Raw genomic sequence first — 20,710 nt, forward strand, 5'->3', positions numbered from 1 at the left:
TACTCAGTTTCTTTCTTTTCAATACTTGTATCAAGGACACATCTTGTTTTCTCGTTAAATTGTTTTCCTTAGTTTTAATTTTTCTTTTGCTTTTGCTTTTATTATTATTATTATTATTATTATTATTATTATTATTATTATTATTATTATTATTTATGTTTTATGTTTCAATATGTACACTCTTTCTTATATTTTCAGTTTGTTTTATGCTTGTTCAAATAAGCCTTTTTATTGTGACATAATAATGATACTGGCTGGTCTAAACAACTGGAAAAATTTTGTTTATGTTTATATGAATTTCAGTGAATGTCTATATCCAATAGGCCTGCAGGATTATGAAAGCCAGTTTTTGTGCTTAGGATCAATTTCGTGTTATTTTTATGATTATTATTATTTCTTTAAACATGACAGTTAAATTAGGGCGAACAATTTAGTGGCCAGTATATCCTCTGGAAACATATTTATCAATTTGGTTTTTAGATCTGAGTTCAATGAATGCTGTACATTGTAGCCTGGTAGGCCACAGGATTGATATTTGTATAATTATATATATCTATTTGTAAATGAGTTTTAAAAATTGTGAGATAAACACACCATACAGGGGAAATAAATAAAAAAGGAAAACTGTTGAGCCAGCAACAATGGTTGAGTTCTTTGTTGATTGTGGAATAGGTGTTGGTTTCAACAGGTTTTAATGGAAATCAACACTCAACTTAAAATGAAAAAAGACCTGCACAAATAATGATTTTGGAGTTGCTTTCTTTTGTAAGTACTTGTATTTAAGCCCACTTCCCCATGTCCCAACGGCCCAACATTGCAGGGAGAGAGTTGAACTTAATAAATTAATGCTATTATGGTTTTTGACTCTCTCTCTCTCTCTCTCTCTCTCACACACACACGCGCACAGAGTTTTCCTTGACGAAGGTCTGGGATGCTATGCTTTTTTCTTATTTGCCCATTGTCTAATAGTTCCGATGTAATCCATATGAGGGACTAGAAAGAGTAAAATAAGAAAATTAGAAAAAATTTGTTGAAATTGACTTGATTTTAGGGTAGGGCCTATTTGAGACATTGCAATGGTCACATTTTTAGTCTTAGTGACATCTTGTTTTGTTGTTATCAGGTTGGTATGTTTGGATCAGTTTCTACATCTTTTGTTTGTTTTTTCAAATCAAAATATTTTCATATTTCTTAGTTTGCCTGACATCGGCTTTTTTTTTATTGGTCCATGCGATGTATTGGATCTTTAGTTGATGACTTTATACTGGTTATATGGATTGCACTAGCAAGCATATAAAATTTTAAATTTGGATTCTAAATCCTACCGAAGTTAGGATTCTATGTTACATTGACTAAAAAGAAACCAAATACTCATGTTGGACACCCGACACTTGGGCAATGGTGTGGGATATATGTCCGATACTTCTCATTGGGCACTCCATACATATTTTTATTTAACATTGTTATTATATGTATATATTGTTGTATTATTGCTATAAAATAAATAAAATGCTTTTTTGACATTGTATGTTACATATAAGTTAACATTGTTTTATCTCATATAATAGATTAAAAATATAAAATATGACCTTTTATACCGAGTTAGTGTACCCTTAAATTTGAGGTTTGCTGGGTCTGACCTCTAGATACCCTCCCGCACCCGATACTTGTACCTGAGTCCGCGTAACATAGTTTAGGATTATCTACTAGTCTACATATAATACCTACTAGATGCATTCAGTTCAATAGAGAGAAGTTCTCGAGGAATTTTCTAGCAATTTATTAGGGAATGTGTGGTGCAATTCCAAGCCTAGGTCTGACCTTTAAGGATTTTTAGAATTGCCTCCTAGCATCTACTTCTACTGAAATTGTTTTTTTGGTCTTAGTTTATGACCCGTAACTACTTTTAACCCTTGTAAAATGTTCTCTGTTGAGCTTATTTGCTTTCCTTTTGAAATAATTAGCCATAGAAATGACACCAACTGTAATTGTCTGGGCACTGTTCACATCCTCAAAGTTTTGTATCTCTTTCTTGATTAAAGGCACCCAAACAAAATGTTTTTCTTTTGCTGTTTACCTCTTTTATTATTTTATGCTTCATTGAGGTTGTGTCCCCAAGTCAGTTGCTATTAGTTTGAACATTAAAGATTTATTAGTTTTAACATGGATAGTTCATTGGCCTTCAGAAATACATTCAAGATTTATTTTGCCCATTTGTTTTTGTATGTAAGAACAGAGGGAAGACAGTTGATCATCTCTTTACTGCTTGATTTAGTGAGCTATGGTCCCTTTATTTTTTTTCTCTCTTTACACTCCCCTCCAAGAAACCATGATGAATTGGGACCAGCATTTGGGGAAGGGAATGGGTTCATTGAATTATCAGAGACTAGTATTAGGTGTTGGGAGGTTGTCAAGGGGTGTATACGTTAATGGAGCAGATGTTTGGAGTTGCACCCTTGCTGCTTGTGGGTGAATATCTGGAGAGGGGGAGAGAGCTAGTTTTTGGCAGTCATCATTTTTATTTCTTAGTCATTTTCTTCTTCTTGAAAGGATATTTCTCGTATGTATGCTTGTTTCCTGCTTAGATGCTATTAAATTTTCATTGCCAGAAAGTCTTTATGACAATTATGAATTGCTGATCCAAATTTTAAAATTTCCTCTTGAATGTTGTGGATGCTGAGAGCAACAATTTAATTCTCACCGCAAAGTATTCACTTATTAAATCTGCTAAACAGCTTCCTGCGGAAGTTTCTCAAATTTGTCCTCACTCAGTAATCCATGTAAGAATTTATTTACTAGTTTATTTCTGAGCCCTGTTTTTTTCTATTTTTTTATATATATATATATATATTTTTTTGTAGGAAAACTCATCACATATTAATGCAGCCCCCTATTCTGCTGCATTTTTAAAAGTAATTTCTTAAAAAATATATATATTGAGGGAGAAGCTAGAGAATATGCATTGTTGGTTTCATTGGTTTTCAAAACAGAACTGAAAATGGCCAAAAAAAGAATGACATTATAAGATGATAGGATGAAAAAGAATGAAAAGTAAATCTTGTCAACCCCTTTTCACATTTTCTCCGTTTGTGTTTGCCTAAGCCCACCCCTTGTCTTCATTCTTTTCCAATCCTAAACCATTGCCGACCTTGCCCAATCTTCATTTATAAAATATTATACTCACACCTGCACTCTCCAACAAGAGAAAAAATTAAACTCCAGCTTGCCACTAGACTATTCAGCCACTTAACTCCTCCATACAGTTCACACTCACTGTGTTCCCTTTGATTAACCCACTTCCCTTACCAAACAACTGGATCATCATCTCCAACAACTTAGATTACCTACAGATGAAGCCCATGGAAAGTTGGAACTTAAAAGTATACGAAATATTATCAAAGTGTCCCATAGCTTTAAAAGATCAATTGTGGATATTTTGTAGTTGAGTTTTATTGACTAATACTACTTCGGATGTTTGAACCAGGGGTATGTGTGTAACTTGATTGAATCTGGTTGTTTTGTTCGATATATTGACCGTTTAACTGGTTTTGCTCCTAGAAGCAAGGTAGTAACCTTCTTTATTTCTGGTTCGCTGAACTGATAAAAACATGAGGTAATGATTTCTTGAAATGGCTGATGATGTTCACTGTACGCATAAGGTTCTTGAAACAGCTGACGAAAGGTTTACTAGTGGACTAACTTATATCAGCTTCTGAATTGCTCTATGATGGGAAAAAGTTGCGCTTCCACTACAGGTTTGAGGGCTTACAATGGCTAGCAAAAGCAGTTTTATTTATTATCTATATTTTTTGTGAGTAAAAGATTTATTAGAGAAAGCATTAAAGGGGTACTGACCAATAGCAACAGTCAGACTTGTCACAAAAGCCAAAATGCCTATTAGCACTCCTCAGTTATCTAGCGCTCTACAAAAACAGGAAGAATTGTGAATGTGATAGAAATTGAAGGACACCAAAAACGATTGTCATGCTGTAAGGCTAACTATGTCATTTTCTTGTAGTATTGCTCATGAGTTAGCACAGGAAATGTATCAATGTACACTATAGGAAAATTGTCTAAACTATTCCTAATTGCGCATGCAGAATTGTCTTAAATATACTTCTTTTTATTTATTTATTTATTTATTTATATTATTATTAAAGTTGCCATCAAAGTTTTAGGGTTGGAAAGTGGTTCAAGGTGGACAAGAAGGGGTGGTATTTCTTTTTGTTATGTTTGATCTGATCTGACGTCATTTGCGAATGAATTTTCCTTTGAAATCTTAGGTTGCGTTTGGTAGAGCTTTGTAACTATGATTTGAGAGTAGGAGTTGTATTTTGAGTCTGTGAGTTTTGGAAAATTTGTTTGGTGAAAGAGTTTTGAATTGAGTGGGAAATTTTTGATGTGACATTTGATATTTGATACAAAAACTTACAACTTATAACCAAACATATAACTCAAAATTCTATTAAAACACAAAAAAATTTAAAAATTCAGAAAATATTTTTTTCAAATATATAAAAATTAAAGTATGTCAATTGCAAAAAATTAAAAAAAAAAATGCACTGTTCAGGTCAATCGGCCGGACGACTGGTGGGACAACGAGGCGTTTGACGTGTTCCCTGGGCCTTTTCGTGTCTGTTACACGATTTTGGCCCTCGACGGCTTATTTTCGAGCTTAAGTGTGAAAAAAATGCATTTTTTTATTTAGTTCTCAAACCGAGAGTCTCATGCTAGTTCCGTAAGTCTCCGCAACTTGCCTTGGACCCTCCCGATGTGTTTGGGGCATTTCCCGGTCCTTCTCGTGACTGTTACCCGGTTTTGGCCCCCCCGGTGTCCTATTTCCAAGCTTAAGTGTGGAAAAAGTGTCTCTTTCCAACTTAGTTTTCAAACCGGGAGTCTCCGTGCTAGTTCCGTAAGTTTTCACAACTCGCGGTGGTCACTCCCGAAGTGTTTGAGGTGTTCCCGGCCCTTCTTGCGATTGTTACATGATTTTGGCCCCCCGATGGCCTACTTCCAAGCTTAAGTGTTAGAAAAGTGTAATTTCCGATCTAGTTTTCAAATCGGGAGGCCTGTGCCTGTTCGTTAAGTTTTCACAACTCAAATTGGTCCCTCCTGAGATGTTCGAGGTGTTTCCCGGGCCTTCTCGTGATTGTTACATGATTTCGGCCCGCTGAGGTTTATTTTCAAGCTTAAGTGTGAAAAAAGTACCTTTTCCGATATAGTTTTCAAATCGGAAGTCCCGCGCTAGTTCCGTAAGTTTCCACAACTTACGCAAGTGTTTCACGGAATTGTTGGAGGTGTTCCACAGGCCTTCTTGGGACTGTTACATGATTTTTTTGGCCCCCGATGGCCTATTTTCAAACTTAAGTGTTTAGGAAGTGCATTTTTTGACTTTGTTTCCAAACCGGGAGTCCCATGCGAGTATTTGGGAGGCTTAGCTTGATTTAGGTTGGAGTTTTCTATTTATTCGAGAGGCTTTTCTAGGAACAAATGAAATTACAATGGGCTTCATTTGATTGAAGGGTTGATATCATGTCTTTAACAAATTAGGAGCAATTGAAATAGGCGCATGCCTCGGATGCGCTTCATTAATGTCATCTCACCTCAGGGATGGCAATGGATTGGGTTTTGAGTGTGATTTCTTGCTTTTAAACTTAATTAATTTAGTGATACAATTTTATACTTTACTTTACTATAAACCTGACAATTTTGACCTACCTACCGCTATAGTTTACCCTACCACGGCACAAATACAATCGGGCCGAGGAATTTTGCCATCCCTCAGGTGCACCTTACTGCACTTTGTGCCTAAGTGCGTGCCTAAGCACGCTTTTGATGGCATTGGCTTAGATTTTACAGACATTCCATAAACACATACGGTGTCAATGATTAAGGATGTGCAGTCTACTACCATGTTGTGTTCTTAAGTATTGTTTTTTGCATCATATAGGAATTAGTAGTGTTTTTTGTCAATTTTTTATAGATTATTCCTGATGCATCTAGAGAAGGGAACCCAAACTTAGATTAGGTTATTGACCATTGACCAAAATAAAATAAAGAGATTAACTTATTAGTAAGTTTTAGCATGTTGCACAAGATTTATAAGAATGTCTAAACATATGAGTGATGATAATGAAGTATTTATGTCACGATGGACATAATGCTCTTCAAAAAATTTGATAAATATCCTTGAATTTCTGTAAAACATGGGAATAGCTAACGTGGAATATGATTTCAATTTTTAAAACATTCATGAATAAATAATGCAAATAATATTAATTTTTCTAAATTATTTCCAACATCTCACCAATTTAACCTGCATGGATAGCCTAGTTGTCAAAGGAGTGAACTCTTGGATGAGATATAAACTCAGATGCTTTGGGTTCAGCTCTTGCTGGCATCTAGACCCTGTCTTGGAGAGGTTCTTCATCATCCAAAAGGAAAAAAACCTCGCCAATTTTAAAATTTGGTATTGCTACTCAGCATCTTAGGTAGACGTCCTAATTAGATACCTCTTTAAGTTTCAGCTGAAAATTCTTGGAATTACTTTATGGATTTAATGGCAACTACTGAACCTCTTCAAATTACTCGTCTCATTAATTTAGAAATTCCAAATTTGTTTTGGTTTCAGCTCTCGCTTCTTCTTCTCTGTTTCTTTCTCTCAACATCTTCTGCTTCCTTTGTCTCTCTCTTCTCTGCATATTCTTCTCTTTTCTGCATAGCTTAGCTTCGCTTCTTCTTCCTCTTCTTTACTGCTTTCTTCTTTTTCATCTTCCCAGCTGGTTTCTTCTTCCTCTCCTCAGCTGGTTTCTTCTTCCTCTCCTCTGTTGCTTTCTTTTTCTTCTTCTTCACTGATGTTGCTTCTATTCTCTGCTTCTTCTTTGAATCTATTATCTACTTCCCCGCGTCTGCTACTACTCCTACTACTGCTGATCTGTCTGTTCTCTACTGTAGCTGTTGTTTTCTCTTCTCCCTAACTGTTGTTGGATCTTTCCTCTGTCACTGATGTTGCCTTCTCTCTTTCTTCTCTACTGCTGCTGCTGATGATGATGATGATGAGAATTTCATCCGTGCCCAATTACTTAATTTGTTTACTCTTTGCTTGGTGCCACATATGTGTTTTGATGGAATTCCTGTGAGAAACCAGTTTACTTGTTTGGGAGTTTGGGCTGAATGTAGTAAAGTTCTCCATTTGAGTTATATCACTTGAAATTTTTTCTAACCAAAGTACCAAACTAAGCTAAATCCGAGAGTACATAGGAAGGAGAAACTTCGGAGCAATTTTTTGAAACGTAAACATCTCTTCAAACTCGAGATGGGTTTTCTTCGACAAGAGGGGTTTGATGTAATGTGGTCCCATAGGAAAAGATTGATTGCTGATTACTGGCATTGGATAAGCTTATTGCTGTATGTTTATTCCTTTGCTTTGATTCTCTGTTTTATGAACGTATCTCTGCAACATCTACATAAACTTGGGATTGTACACAGGGATGTAAAACCAGCAAATATTCTTGTAAACGTCATCACCATTTTCTAATTTGTTTTGTTTTGTTTTGTTTCTGATCTTTTTGTGGGTAAGATTTTGTGTTTCCTATTCAAGTGGTTGAATAATATGCTGCTGCCGCCTCTATTTTTTTATTTGTTGGCAGCTTGACGAAAACCTTCGTCCACATCTGGCAGACTTTGGTTTAGCAGAGGAGAACTGGGGATCATCTGGAAAGCCAACTGGTGGTTTCCATAAAAAGAATATGGTCGGCACACTCATATATGGCACCTGAAATATTGAGAAAGGAGATACATAGTGAAAAGTCAGATGTATATAGTTTCGGTGTGACAATAAAGTAGGAGTTTGACATAAAATTAATGATTTTTCTATGCTCTCTGCCACTTTGAATTATAGCAAATCAAAATGTTGTTTTATCCTTTGTACCTGATGATGTTTTACGAGACGGACAAGAAGTTTTTTGAAATGCTATATGTTGATGACAAGTTAGTGATCGTAGAACTATGCTTTGATACTGAAATATATAGCCTGCACCTGTGCTTGTGGACTCTGGTAGCTCCAAAAGGTTTATTGAGTTTGCTCTACTAATTGTTGGCAGAAATTGCAGTCTTTAGTAGCTAGTACCTTGTCAGTTAACATTCTTGAGAAGTTGATGACAGATCCAATGATACATGTTGGACATTTCTTCATGTTAGATGCATGTCCAAATATGTCAATATTTTTTTAGATCCGGACACATTTTGGACACTCGGGGGACACGTGTGTCCATCACTTAGGAAAGGTGATAGGATTTTGTTAGTTAAATTAGTTATTGGACAAAATATAGTAAACGTTATTAGTGCTTACGCCCTCTAAGTATGATTAGATGATTAGACTAAGAGAGATGATTAGATGATCAGACTAAGAGAGATTTTTTGGACCAAATGGATGAGGTATTACAGAAAATACCCGTATGAGAGAACCTTGTTATAGGTGAATATTTGAACAGCCATGCAGGAATAGATAAATTAGGTTATGAGAGGGTGCATGGTGGGTATGGTTTTGGTGAAATAATAAGACCAGAGAGAATATTTTAGTGTTTGCATTGGCTTCTGACCTAGTGGTAGCCAATACTATGTATAAGAAGAGAGCCTTTAAGAGTGCGTCAATTAGGAGCCAAATAGATTACTTTTTCTAGTAAGAAAAGTGGACCACTTAAAATGCAACAACTGTAAGTTGATTCCTAGAGAGAGCCTAACGTCTCAACATAGGATTTTTGGTACCAGATTTATGCTTTAAAGGGAAACTCCAAGCTAAGAAGAATATTGGGCGCTGTAGGATGAGATGGTGGGTCCTAAAAGGGGATAAACTAGAAATATTTAAGAATAGAATGGACGATGAAGGTATTTGGGACTTGGAAGAAGATGCTAACATTATGTGGAACTCAATAGCCAATTTTATGAGGAGAATCTCAAGGGAAGTCCTTGGAGAGTCGAAAGGAAAGAGATCCAACTCTATGGAAAGGAGGAAGAGAAAAGAATATACAAACTTACTAAGATAAGAAAAAAGAAAATAAGAGATTTTAATCAGGTTAAGTGCATCAGAAGTGAGGACTCTAAGGTGTTGGTAAAGGATAAAGAGATTAAGAAGAGGTTGAAGAGCTATTTTAATAAGTTGTTAAATGAAGAACATGGAGAAAGGTCAAAAGGGGAGGAAGTAACCAGTAATAAGGAAAATCAAAACTAAGGCTTTAGGGCCTTTGAAGTGGAGATTGCACTTAAGAAGATGAAATTGAATAAGGCTTTAGGACCCAATGATATCCATGTTGAAGCTTGGAAATGTTTGGGTAAGAAAAGGGTTGCTTGGTTGAATAGGTTATTTAGCAAAATTTTGTTGACTAGGAAAATGAAGTGGTGGAAGAGTATTTTAGTGCCAATTTATAAGAATAAAGGAGATGTCTAGAATTGTAACAACTATAGTGGAATCAAGCTGACGTGTCATATAATGAAAGTGTGGGAGAGAGTAATGGAACGTTGATTGCGAGATATAATAGAGATGTCAGATAATTAATTTGGATTTATGCTCGATAGGTCAATAATGGAAGTGATCTATTTTTCAAGGAGAGTAATAGAAAAGTATAGAGCAAAGAAAAGATACATTTATATGTTTTTTTATCTTGAAAAAGCATATAATAGAGTCTCTCGGGATATAATCTAGTGGGTGTTAGAGAAGAAAAGAGTGACAAAATGTTATATTGATGTGATTAGGGATATGTATGAAGGTGTGGTGACCACTATTAGATTGTCGGTTGGAGAGACAAGTGAATTTCCAATTACTGTGGGGTTACACCAAGGATCAACCTTAAATCCTTATCTTTTTGCTTTAGTCATGGATGAGTTGACGAGAAATATTCAAGATGATGTGCCATGGTATATATTTTTTTGCAGATGATATCGTGTTAGTGGATGAGAGTAGAGGAGTTAACACTAAGTTGAAGACTTGGAGAGAAGCATTTGAATCTAAAGGATTTAGGATAAGCAGAAATAAGACAGAGTACATGGAGTATAATTTTAGTAATAGTAACGATGGAAATAGAGGAGAAGTGAATATTGAGAACCAAGAACTACCTAAGTGTGAACATTTTTATTATTTATGATCTATTATCACAACAACTAGGGAAGTTGGAGAAGATGTGGTTCATACAATTAAGACAGGGTGGCTTAAGTGGAGGAATGCGTATGGGGTACTGTGTGATAAACGAGTACCCACTAGATTAAAAGGAAGGTTCTATAGAATGACTACTAGAATAGCGATATTGTATGGGATGGAATGTTGGGCAACTAAGAAACAACATATAGATAAGATGAGTGTTGATGAGATGAGGATGCCAAGGTAGATGTGTGGCAAGACTAGAAAAGACAGAGTTAGGAATGAGTATATTCGTGAGTGGGTAGGAGTTTATACCGATAGAAGATAAGCTGAGAGATAATAGATTAAGATGGTTTGGTCATATACAATGAAGACTAACAGAGGCAGTAGTGAAAAGATGCAATATAGTAACGGTAGAGGGAAGTGTTAGGGGAAGGGGAAAACCTAAATTGACGTGGGCTAGTGTAGTAAATAGAGATATGAATCTCCTTAATTTGACTAACCAAATGGCTTTTGATAGACTCGAGTGGAGAAAAAGGATTCATGTAGCTGACCCTATTTGATGAGACTTAAGGCTTGGCTTGGTTTGGTTTGGTTTGATTTGGTATTAATTAAAGTATTCATATACATGACATATAATAAATATATAAAACTATTTATTTTGCAGGTGTCCTTCATATGTTGCATCTTGCATTTTTTGAAATTTGTTGTGCTAGCGTGTCCATGTCATGTCTCTATCGTGTCTCTTGTCCATGTCCATACTTCTTAGAGTGTCTAATAATGGATTAAACACTATTTTCTTGGGCTGACTATTTTCATGTCGTACTTGTCAAAAAGCAAATAGAATGATTGGTCATCTTGATCATTCATGAATGCCTTAATTCACTTTATCTCACAAATTTCATTTCGTGGCAATGTAATAACAAGAAGGGTATGCATGTACTTTTTATTGTTAGATTCGGGGATAACATTTCAATGCTAGATAGTATGTATAGACTAGTCTTTTGCTTTGTTATCTAGGTAGCTTATTTCTCTTATCTAGGTAGTGGAGTGGTGGCGATAGTAGTAGTAATGGTAGTCGTAGAGGTGAAGTGGCGACAGTGGAAGTAGTGGTGGTGGTGGAATGGCGTTTGCAGTAGTGGTGAAGGTGGTAGAGGAGATGGGTGGTGAGAGAGAGAAATGAGTGAGAGACAGATAGAGAAAAGAGAGGAGAGAGAGAGAGAGAGACAGAGTGATGAGCGAGAGAGAGACAAAGTGGTCGTTAAAAGTGCATTTTCTTGTAGTGGATCGATAAATCGAGAGAGAGCTCAGTAAATAGAGAAGACGGGAGTGCTGTGAGCAACGCAAACACAGTGGGAGAGAGAGAAAGAGAAAGAGATAGAGAGTGAGAGACAGAAAAGAGACATAGAGAAAAGAGAGATGGATGAGAGAGACAGAGAAAGATAGAGAGGAGAGATGAGCGAGAGACATAAAGAGAAGAGAGATGAACGAGAGAGACAGAGAGAAGAGAGATGAGCGAAAGAGACAGAGAGAGAAAAGAGATGAGAGAAGAGATAGATGAGTGAGACACAGAGAGAGAGTCAGATAGACAAACGGACAGAGAGAGAAGAGTGATGAAGATGAAAAAATGGATGAAAAGATATAGACAGAGAGAGAGAGAAAGAGCGAAAAGAGATAAACGAGAGAGAGAGAGACAGAGAGAGATGAGCGAAAGAGATAAAGAATAAGAGAAGAGAGAAAAGAGAGACAGAGAGAGAAGAGAGATAGAGAGAGAAGAAAGATGGACGAGAGACACAGAGAAAGAGACAGACAGACAGAGAAGAGTGATGAGTGAGAGAGAGAGAGAGAGAGAGACAGACAGACAGAGAAAGAAGAGTGATGAGTGAGAGAGAGAGAGAGAGAGAGAGAGAGATAAAAGAGACAGAGACAGAGAAAGAGAGACAGACAGACAGAGATGAGTGAGAGAGAGAAAGAGAAGAGAGACAGAGAGATGGAAAGATGAAAAAATGGGTGAAAAGAGAAATGTTCAAAAGAGTAAGACAACGTCGTTTTTATTTTTTTATTTTTTTTTGTAACAGAAAAATACCGTTGCATTTATTTAAACCATTTTATGACTATATATATATGAAGCCGTCTCAAAGCCACAATATATATATATATATTTTTTTTAATTTTTAATTTTTTTTGCAACGGTACGTATTACAATCGCAAAAAACTCTTCCGTTTTCTTTTTCTTTTTTTGCGACTGCAGCTGGTACCTTTTTTTTTTTTGTGACAGCAATTTCTATCGTCAGAAATACTCTTTTTTTTGCGACGGCAAGTTGTGCCATCTAAAAAAGTCACATTTTTTTAGACGGGAAGTTGTGCCGTCTCAAAAAGTCACATTTTTTGAGACGGCAAGTAGTGCCGTCGCAAAAAGTCACATTTGTTGCGACGGCAAGTTGTGTCGTCTCAAAAAGTCACATTTTTTGAGACGGCAAGTTGTGTCGTCGCAAAAAGTTCCGTCTCATAAGCCCACTTTTCTTGTAGTGATACCATCCAGTGTTGTCTTGGGGATCCTTCGGTACTTGTGGGAGAATGGAGACAATGGAGGACACTCACTTTCTTATGCCCCAATGTGCGGTGAGAAGGATATCCATGTGTTTGGAATCTTTGATGGTCATCGAGGTGCGTCATAAATTAAAAGCTACTTATTTTCATCCTATTGGTGTATTTGGTACCGAACTCAAGCAACAGTGGATTTTAATGAGAACTAAAGCTCATGTGGGTGATCACAATATTAATTAATAAACAATTGCTTGGGCATCACTTGAAGTGTTTCTTAATGAAACCAGAATGACATAATGAGCATTACAAAGCCCAACTATTACAAAATGGAATTGTTTTGGAAATTAGTTTTAAGAAATAAATGTTTAAATTCTTGAAGAATTCCTTGTTTTTTTCTTTTTTTTTAATAATTCTTTTTGGTTGTTTCCAAACATAGCCTATGTGTCGTGCATTAGTTGCTCTAGATTACAATAAAAATGGCAAGATCAAATGCAGGTGCAGTAGCTGCTGAGTTTTCTGCTCGAGCTCTACCAGGATTTTTGCAAAGTCTTGGTTCCATAAAAAGGTTTCTTCCATTCTATTATTCTTGTGGGCTCTTTACATTCTATAATCTTTATATGAATCTATTTAATAAGAAGTACATATTTTTATTTTGTATTTGATAACAATGCAGTCCGTCCGATGCATTACTAGAAGCATTTGTCAAGACAGATGTTGCATTCAGGAATGAATTGGATTCCCATCGTAAATCTAAGGGAGTTATTCAGAAAGACTGGCATCCTGGTTGCACAGCCATTGTGGCTCTTATAGTCAGAAACAAGCTTTTTGTTGCTAATGCTGGCGATTGCAGTTCAATGCTATGCCGAGCTGGCAATGCTTATGCTCTAAGTAAGGTGAGATCAGACTTGATTTATCAACTAAATGACTGTGTAGTTGAAACATTCTATTAGAATAAAACATGGACCTTTTTAAACTTATTTTATTAAAAATTGTCTCCTTTGCTTACCCAAATGGGTTAAATTGTTCTCCAACTAATTCAACTTGATGCTGTAGGATCATGTTGCAAGTTGTCCCGAGGAGAGAGAACATATTATCAGTGAAGGGGGACAGGTCAAATGGCAAGTTGACACGTGGAGGGTTGGGCCTGCTGCTCTCCAGGTTTTCTTCTTATCCTTTGCTTAACGATATTCTAGAAAAATGTGTAGACTATTGTCTTCTAATATGGTTGTCTATTGTGAGGAAGTATATAATATAAACTTATTTGTTTCGTCAAATTCTTTTTGCACCAAGTGTTAAGACACATGGACCACCACTACAACCCATATCTAGGGATATCTTGAGCATTATGATTACCAAAAATACTTATGATCACTAAAACATGAGAGAAAATATAAAAGGTAAGGAGTTGGTCCTCGCATCCTACTCCAACTTCTGAGCATAGCGAGGAGGCTCCTTGTGTCCTGCATCGGCTGGTAGTTGTATGGAGGGTTCATCAGTTGTCACCATGAAGAGGAACATTATGCAAGTTGGGCTGAAAGCATTCGATGTGGTTGTTGACGAGGTTGATCGCAAGAAGATGTGGGTCGCGAAAAAGGGTAGATCTCTGCAAAGATCCCTGATGTTGGGATTTGAAGTTCCTTTGTTGGCTCAAAAGAAGCTTCTTAATTCCTGAAGAGAGGTCTTTTGGGCAGTCTCAACCTCTCAGAGGGCGCATAGGCTTTTGGAGGTCTAGAGACTGGTGAATAGGAGTGGTTGCTCCTTGAGGTTAGGATTTTTGGGGCAAATCAGTGGCAGGTTGTCACACCCCACCCCAATTTCATATTAGAAATCTAAGGCATGATGGTTAAGGGTTTAAGGCTAGTTAAGATTATTAAGTTAAAATAGTGAGATCTTCTATTGTAAGTTCATATTAGATTATTCACCCAAAAAAAAAAGTTCATATTAGATGTGGACTGATTCAAAAGAGTAGGGTGATTGATGTATGTTTTAAAGCCTAATTTAGTGTTCAAGGGTTCAACAACAAAAATGGAAACGAATAGCAAAGCAAATGATTTAGATTTCAATAACCAGACTTGCTTCGTATTGTGTGTGTTTATAATCCTAGTGTATAAAAGTAGCACACACCGAACTCTGTTTCCTCCCTACTCAAATCCCATTACATTACACAAAAGAAATAGTACAGGTACAACTTTCAGGTATATACATTACACTTTACAATCAGCTCACAACAGTACAGTAAAAAAATAGGGTAAATTACATTAAACATGACCTATTTTTGAGTTGCCCCCTTAATGTTTTAAAGGCAACACTTACCCCCCTTGAAGTATATGAATTGCAAAAGTCATTAACACTGTTAACAGAAATTATTAAGTTACCCTTTTACCCTTCAATTGTATTGCTACCAGACTACCATTATCTTCTTCAACCACTACCTAATTTCTTCCAAACCCTATTCAAATCAATTCAATCCCAAACCCTTAATTCCACAGTGTCTCCACAATTCCGATTAACAAACACAACAAATTCATTTGACAAAGGGAGTAAAGTCAGCCACTGTGAATCATCACAACAATCCCATATTTTTGCAGGACCTAATGATCAACAAAGGGAGTGAAGTTTGGGGGTGGCAATGGAGATGGGGGTGTTGTTTAAGGGCTTGGGGTTTTGAACTCATTGAAGAGAGAGAGAGAGAGAGAGAGAGAGAGAGACGAGGGGTTGGCAATGGCTACAACAGCTTACGGCAATGGCAATGGCAATGGCAATGGCAACAACGGTGGTTGAAGACAATGGCCCACCTCTCTTCATCTCACTTGCCACATGCAACCCCTCTTCCAGCCTACACCAACTCCTTTTTTTTTCTTTCTTTAACCAATGGCATCTCCTTCATTGTTCCTCCCTCCTCCCATCTCTGCACCACCACCTTATTTCCCCCACCACTCACCACCTCCCCTTTCGATTCCCACCAAGCCGAAACCCCTTCCCCACAGCCTCCCTCCCACTGATCAAACACCCCAATACACTAAAAGCCCTATATTAATTCAACATATGTCCACTAAAATCCCCCCACCTAATCAACGTATCACCATCAAAACCCTCAATTCTTTTGTTGTGGAACTTTTTTATAAAATCATAATGGCTTGGCTAATAAGGGTCGTCTAGTTGGTATTAGCCATGAGAGTTTCTGGTTATGGCTTGGCATTTCTAGCCATGTAGAGTTGCTGGTTGTGTATATATACACGATGTATGTATATATAATAAGGCTTTTTTAGTCATAAATTTTTAATTACAGTATGATACATTTATGCCAAATGACTACCGGTGTGATGACAGAAGAGGTGTGATGACAGAAGAGGTTTAGAGTTACAAAACAAAACTATAAGCGGGTTGAGTGTTGAATTTTTAAACATTGATTTTTAACTTGACAATGGGTCATAGTTGAGGGGGGTTTACTGTAATTTACCCTAAAAATATATATGTTGTTAGAATAGGAAATTGATAGAATAGGAAATTGATCAGAATTATCAATATAAAAGGGAATGAAGTCTAACTCATTCCCTAACTGTTTCTTTTCTCTAAACCTACATATGTGTATATATATGTATGTATGTATATATATTAATATGATTTACCCTAAAACATTGATTTTGGTTCTCTGTGTGGTGTAGCTAAAATTAAATACAAGGTTGAGTATAGGAAGATTCATAGTTCTCAACCAAACTTGCTAGCATGTCCACCAACAAAGCACACCTACAGTAGGCAAACATTTTTTCTTTAATTCGTTAAAGTTATATATTCCTTTATTTTTATTTTTCCTTCATGTCTTGGGAGGGCCTGAACCTTGCACCTTATCTTTTTGGGTATTAAGAGATAGCACTGAGCTAATAGCTGATATTTTATTTATTTTATTTTTTAAATTCTAAATAATGAATTAGAAACAAAAGGTTGGTTTCTATTTAATGAGGTTTCTGTAAACTAGATTTAAAAAATAAAGAAACAAGAAGAGGGTGGGTAAACAGGAACACATGGTCCCTGCCCGGCCCCACTCTTTGCCCGTGCTTCCAGTATTCAACATGATGTGAAAGCAATAATCAATAATTTGTGGTTGAATTTGAAGTTTATTAATCACATATTTTTTACAGGTTACGCGGTCTATTGGTGACGATGATATGAAGCCTGTTGTGACTGCAGAACCTGAGATAACTGAGACCATACTGTATGTAGAAGATGAATACTTGGGAAGGTCCTTTGATCTGATAATCTTCTGTTATCTGGGGTTTGTTATTTGTGTGCTACGACAAACTAATAAATGGATTTGTGGCTTCTAAATAGACTTTTATGTACAGTTTCTAGGGAAATCAGAAATTTTCAATAACTGCAGTTGCATCTGCTTTAATCACTTTAAAAGCATTTGTTCTATATGCCATTACCAAACACAATTTTCTGTAGTGCCTGGATGATCATAGCACAATTCATGTTCTTGCAATTTGAAATTTGTAGGCCCCCAATTTAGGAGGTCCCGTACTTGGAAATGTTATTAGCAAGACAATAGAATAATCCTGAGATATATTATTGAAGTTTGAAATCTATAGCCTTACAGAACAAGATTTTCTCCAAGTGTTTCCCACAAACACTCCATTAATACCAATAGTTTAAAAACCCTTTTACGAATGATGTGGAAAAGAAGTAACACAAGGTTTTAGAACAATAAACTCTTAAGGCGTTGAATTTAAACAACAAAGCTCAAATGCAAAAGAATATGGAAGTTGAAGCTCAAAACTTGAAAGATCTTGATGGGTATTACATTTAATCCTTCATCCCATGTTTGTAGACATGTAAAAATCTTGTTTTTATTGCCCTTCATCTCATTTTGGTCGTTCCAGTGCAGTAAATGCGTCTCTAGCAGTTGAAACGAAGTAGCTGTTGCATATTTTAGAATTTAAATTTTGCGAAGGAGTCAACTTATTTTGAATCTAGGTGAAATCTGAAGCTCTCAGAACTTTTCTTAAGGGATTCGATTTATTTTGTCAAGGAGTTGACTAATCCTTTTATCTGCACGACAATTGGAGTTCAGGGTCGACTCATTTATTTGAGGTCGACTCAAGACCTTCAATGTTTTTAAGATTTTCACGTGTTAAGCATCTCAAACTCATCCAAAACCCTTTCTAACTCCAAAATAATTTAGATAATGAACATTTAATCATAAAACAAATATCAAAGACTTATTTTGGAGCTTTTTAATCTCAATCATTACAGCAGGAAAAATGTAAAACTTCTAAAACACTTGTACTCCTTTTGTAATGAATTATTCATCAAATACTAATGACAAAATCATGTTACATTCTCATATTTCATTAAGCTATCCAATACCTAACACCAAAGGATATTGACAATTCGAAGTACAAGTTTATCATTTGCTAGCCACTCACTAATTTTGTATTGTGAAATATCAAACATATATCACTGTAAAACACAACCAACAAAAGCATCATAGACAATATCAAAACTAAACCATAGGTCTAATTTCTCTTTCATTTGAAGCATTTTGAGGCTTCTTGAATTCAACCCTTACTCTTTTGTTATGTTTACAGTTAAAAATAGAATACAAGTATCTTGGCAGACTAACCCCAAGGGGTTGGCCTAGTGGTCAAGACCTGAGCCTGGGGTGTGCTCCCTTCAAAATCTACTAAGTGCAAACAATTTCTCGAGACCAGTTCATATGGGACTTTGCCCGACCCCCCACTAGTGGATGTGGGATTGGTCTTCCGGAGTAGTCGGTCTAGTGGGCCAGATGCTGAGTTATCAAAAAAAAAAAAAAATATTATCTTGGCAGACTTGTAATTATTCTAATTTGTATTATGCTTTTCGTTTGTTAGTGCATAACACAGGTAGGCACTCAGATCAAACTTATTCAAAAGAGATCATATACCACAATTTGAACGATTATGGTTTATGCCTTTGTTTTTCGGTTCTAAAAATAAAAAAATTCTAGCGACCTTGCCCTATCTCTTCCCTCCCCATTCACACCTCATGGTTTCAAAGCATTGAAATAAGACAAAACAAGGAGGGTGTGGAACTACATGTAAAGTGATAGAGTCCATACCTAATATTAGGAAGATAACCTCTCTAGTATATTTGGGACTAGTTAAGTTTGAGATAATATTATAGTGTTAAAGATATCAGAATATATGAAGATCCATAATTGAAGGGATTTGATTGTATCTCCCACTATATATATGGTGTACCATGTAATCAAGAGGATTAACTAGTGTGAATAAAAGATGTAGCCCATAGGGCTTTGTATGTGTGGACGTAGGCCAAGATTGACTGAACCACATTAACTTTTTGTGTTCTTTCTTCTTTCTTTTCTATTTTTATGATCTCTTCATATTCAACTTTCTTGTCATATTACCAATATCAACTGTTAACACCTCCCTTCACATGCTTCTCATATTTCTGAACTTGGAGTTATATTATTTAGTTTAGTGATCTCTAAAAAATGATCTTTTGAAAAAAATTACAGTGGCTGAAAAGGGGGGTGGGAAGTAAAACCCTAGATAATTTTGCGACCTTTATGCTTTTCCCAATAATTCTTATTTAATTCAAATGCATATGATGTATGTTTCATTTGTAATCAAACCATTTTCAAAATTTTGCTTTATTTATGACGGATGGTTGTGACTTGTTAGCATATCACATTTTTATAGAGAGAGTAACAATATGTGTTCGACTGTCAGGTTATGGCTAGCGATGGCTCTGGGATGTTATGAGCAACGCAGAGATTGTTTGCATAATAAAGGACATAGTGAAAGAGCCTGGGATGTGCTCAAAGAGATTGGCAACCGAGGCTGCTGAACGTGGAAGCAAAGATAATATAATTGTTATTGTCGTTTTCCTGCATCCTGTATCTATTGCAGAGAGGATTTACTAGGTTTGATGGTATTCTTATACAAATTGTTTTGTATGTATGAAATTAATTTTAGTGAGACATGGAAATGAACCAGAGGTGGTAGGAAAAGGTTTACCTCCTCATCTTGTGGAAATTGTATGCGTACATTTATTTTTAGTGGGAAACTACACAAAGCATATGCTTGTATTATTGGATTTCAATGTGCATATATGTTATAATATTGCTAATAGATGTTTAATGTGTTCACAGTGCGCGCGCGCACACACACACACTCTCTCTCTCCCCAAAAGGCATGAACACTTCATTAAAATTAAACTGCACTACATGATTAAGGCAGGAATTTTTGATATGATAATACGATTCAAATCTACATGAATATGTATATGGCACAACTCGTTAGCACGAATATTAAATAGGTTGGATTACTGTCAAATTTGTATAGAACAAAGCTGACACGAATAATTGCTATAATGAAAAATTAGTTACATATTTAATATTATTTCTATTAAAGGGTGTTATGACATTTTTTAATCTCTTATATAACTCCTATCTAACTAAGAAAAAAGCATGTAAAATAGGATTTGAAAGCTAATAAAGGTTTTGTTTTTGTTTTCAATTGAAAATTTATTTGTCTACTGTTTGAGTTAATTTAGTAAATATATATATATATATATAATAAGATATTGTTTTTGTAAATTAAGAAAATCAAATTGAATTGAAATCAAATATTCTTATGAATAATTTCATTCAATATAGATTAGTTTCATAAAAATTAAATTGTGAAGAATTTTTTTTTTATATTTTTTGTACACTCGATATTTTTAGCTTATGGTAAAATATTTTTACATGACACATTAATACTATACAAATCGGATACAAATTAGAAATGACATGACACAATAACACGAAATAATACATGAGTTAGGTTATTATTAAGATAATTTTGACACATTCAAAATATCACGACACGAACACGACCCCGAAAGCATGCGAAGAAAGCAAGAAAACCTATATAACTATATTAGTAAAGCGTAAAGAGATTTTCTCTACTTATTATCTTAGTATTGACCCTGAAACATTTGTACTAACTCAAATCCGGTTCATCCCTCTTTTGATTTATTAAC

General features: G+C 35.7%; 2 protein-coding genes across 3 annotated transcripts in view; both read left to right on the forward strand.

The window, feature by feature from the left end:
* Nucleotides 1-3,052, forward strand: part of LOC114316867 (uncharacterized) — a 31,311-nt gene extending 28,259 nt beyond the window's left edge. For both annotated transcript variants that reach the window (XR_014346111.1, XR_014346110.1), the window contains exon 11: nucleotides 2,736-3,052. The gene's annotated coding sequence lies outside the window, so the exon portion shown is untranslated. The remainder of the gene's footprint in view (nucleotides 1-2,735) is intronic.
* Nucleotides 13-19,786, forward strand: LOC145804419 (protein kinase and PP2C-like domain-containing protein). Its single transcript, XM_082898245.1, has 8 exons — nucleotides 13-2,780; nucleotides 3,485-3,565; nucleotides 3,660-3,755; nucleotides 13,175-13,244; nucleotides 13,353-13,572; nucleotides 13,733-13,837; nucleotides 16,819-16,913; nucleotides 19,414-19,786. Exons 3-8 carry the CDS (start codon nucleotides 3,725-3,727, stop codon nucleotides 19,529-19,531), a joined length of 639 nt encoding a protein of 212 aa, XP_082754371.1. The 5' UTR covers nucleotides 13-2,780; nucleotides 3,485-3,565; nucleotides 3,660-3,724; the 3' UTR covers nucleotides 19,532-19,786.
* Nucleotides 19,787-20,710: the final 924 nt, after the last annotated feature.

This window comes from Camellia sinensis, chromosome 12 (assembly GCF_055761805.1).
Source record: "Camellia sinensis isolate YWXY chromosome 12, ASM5576180v1, whole genome shotgun sequence".
NCBI lineage: Eukaryota > Viridiplantae > Streptophyta > Magnoliopsida > Ericales > Theaceae > Camellia > Camellia sinensis.

Coding starts and splice junctions, on each gene's coding strand:
- LOC145804419 (XM_082898245.1), top strand. CDS start 3,725: ATGATGGGAAAAAGTTGCGCTTCCACTACAG. Junction 13,573..13,732: donor ATGCTTATGCTCTAAGTAAG/GTGAGATCAGAC, acceptor TTGATGCTGTAG/GATCATGTTGCAAGTTGTCC. Junction 13,838..16,818: donor TTGGGCCTGCTGCTCTCCAG/GTTTTCTTCTTA, acceptor TATTTTTTACAG/GTTACGCGGTCTATTGGTGA.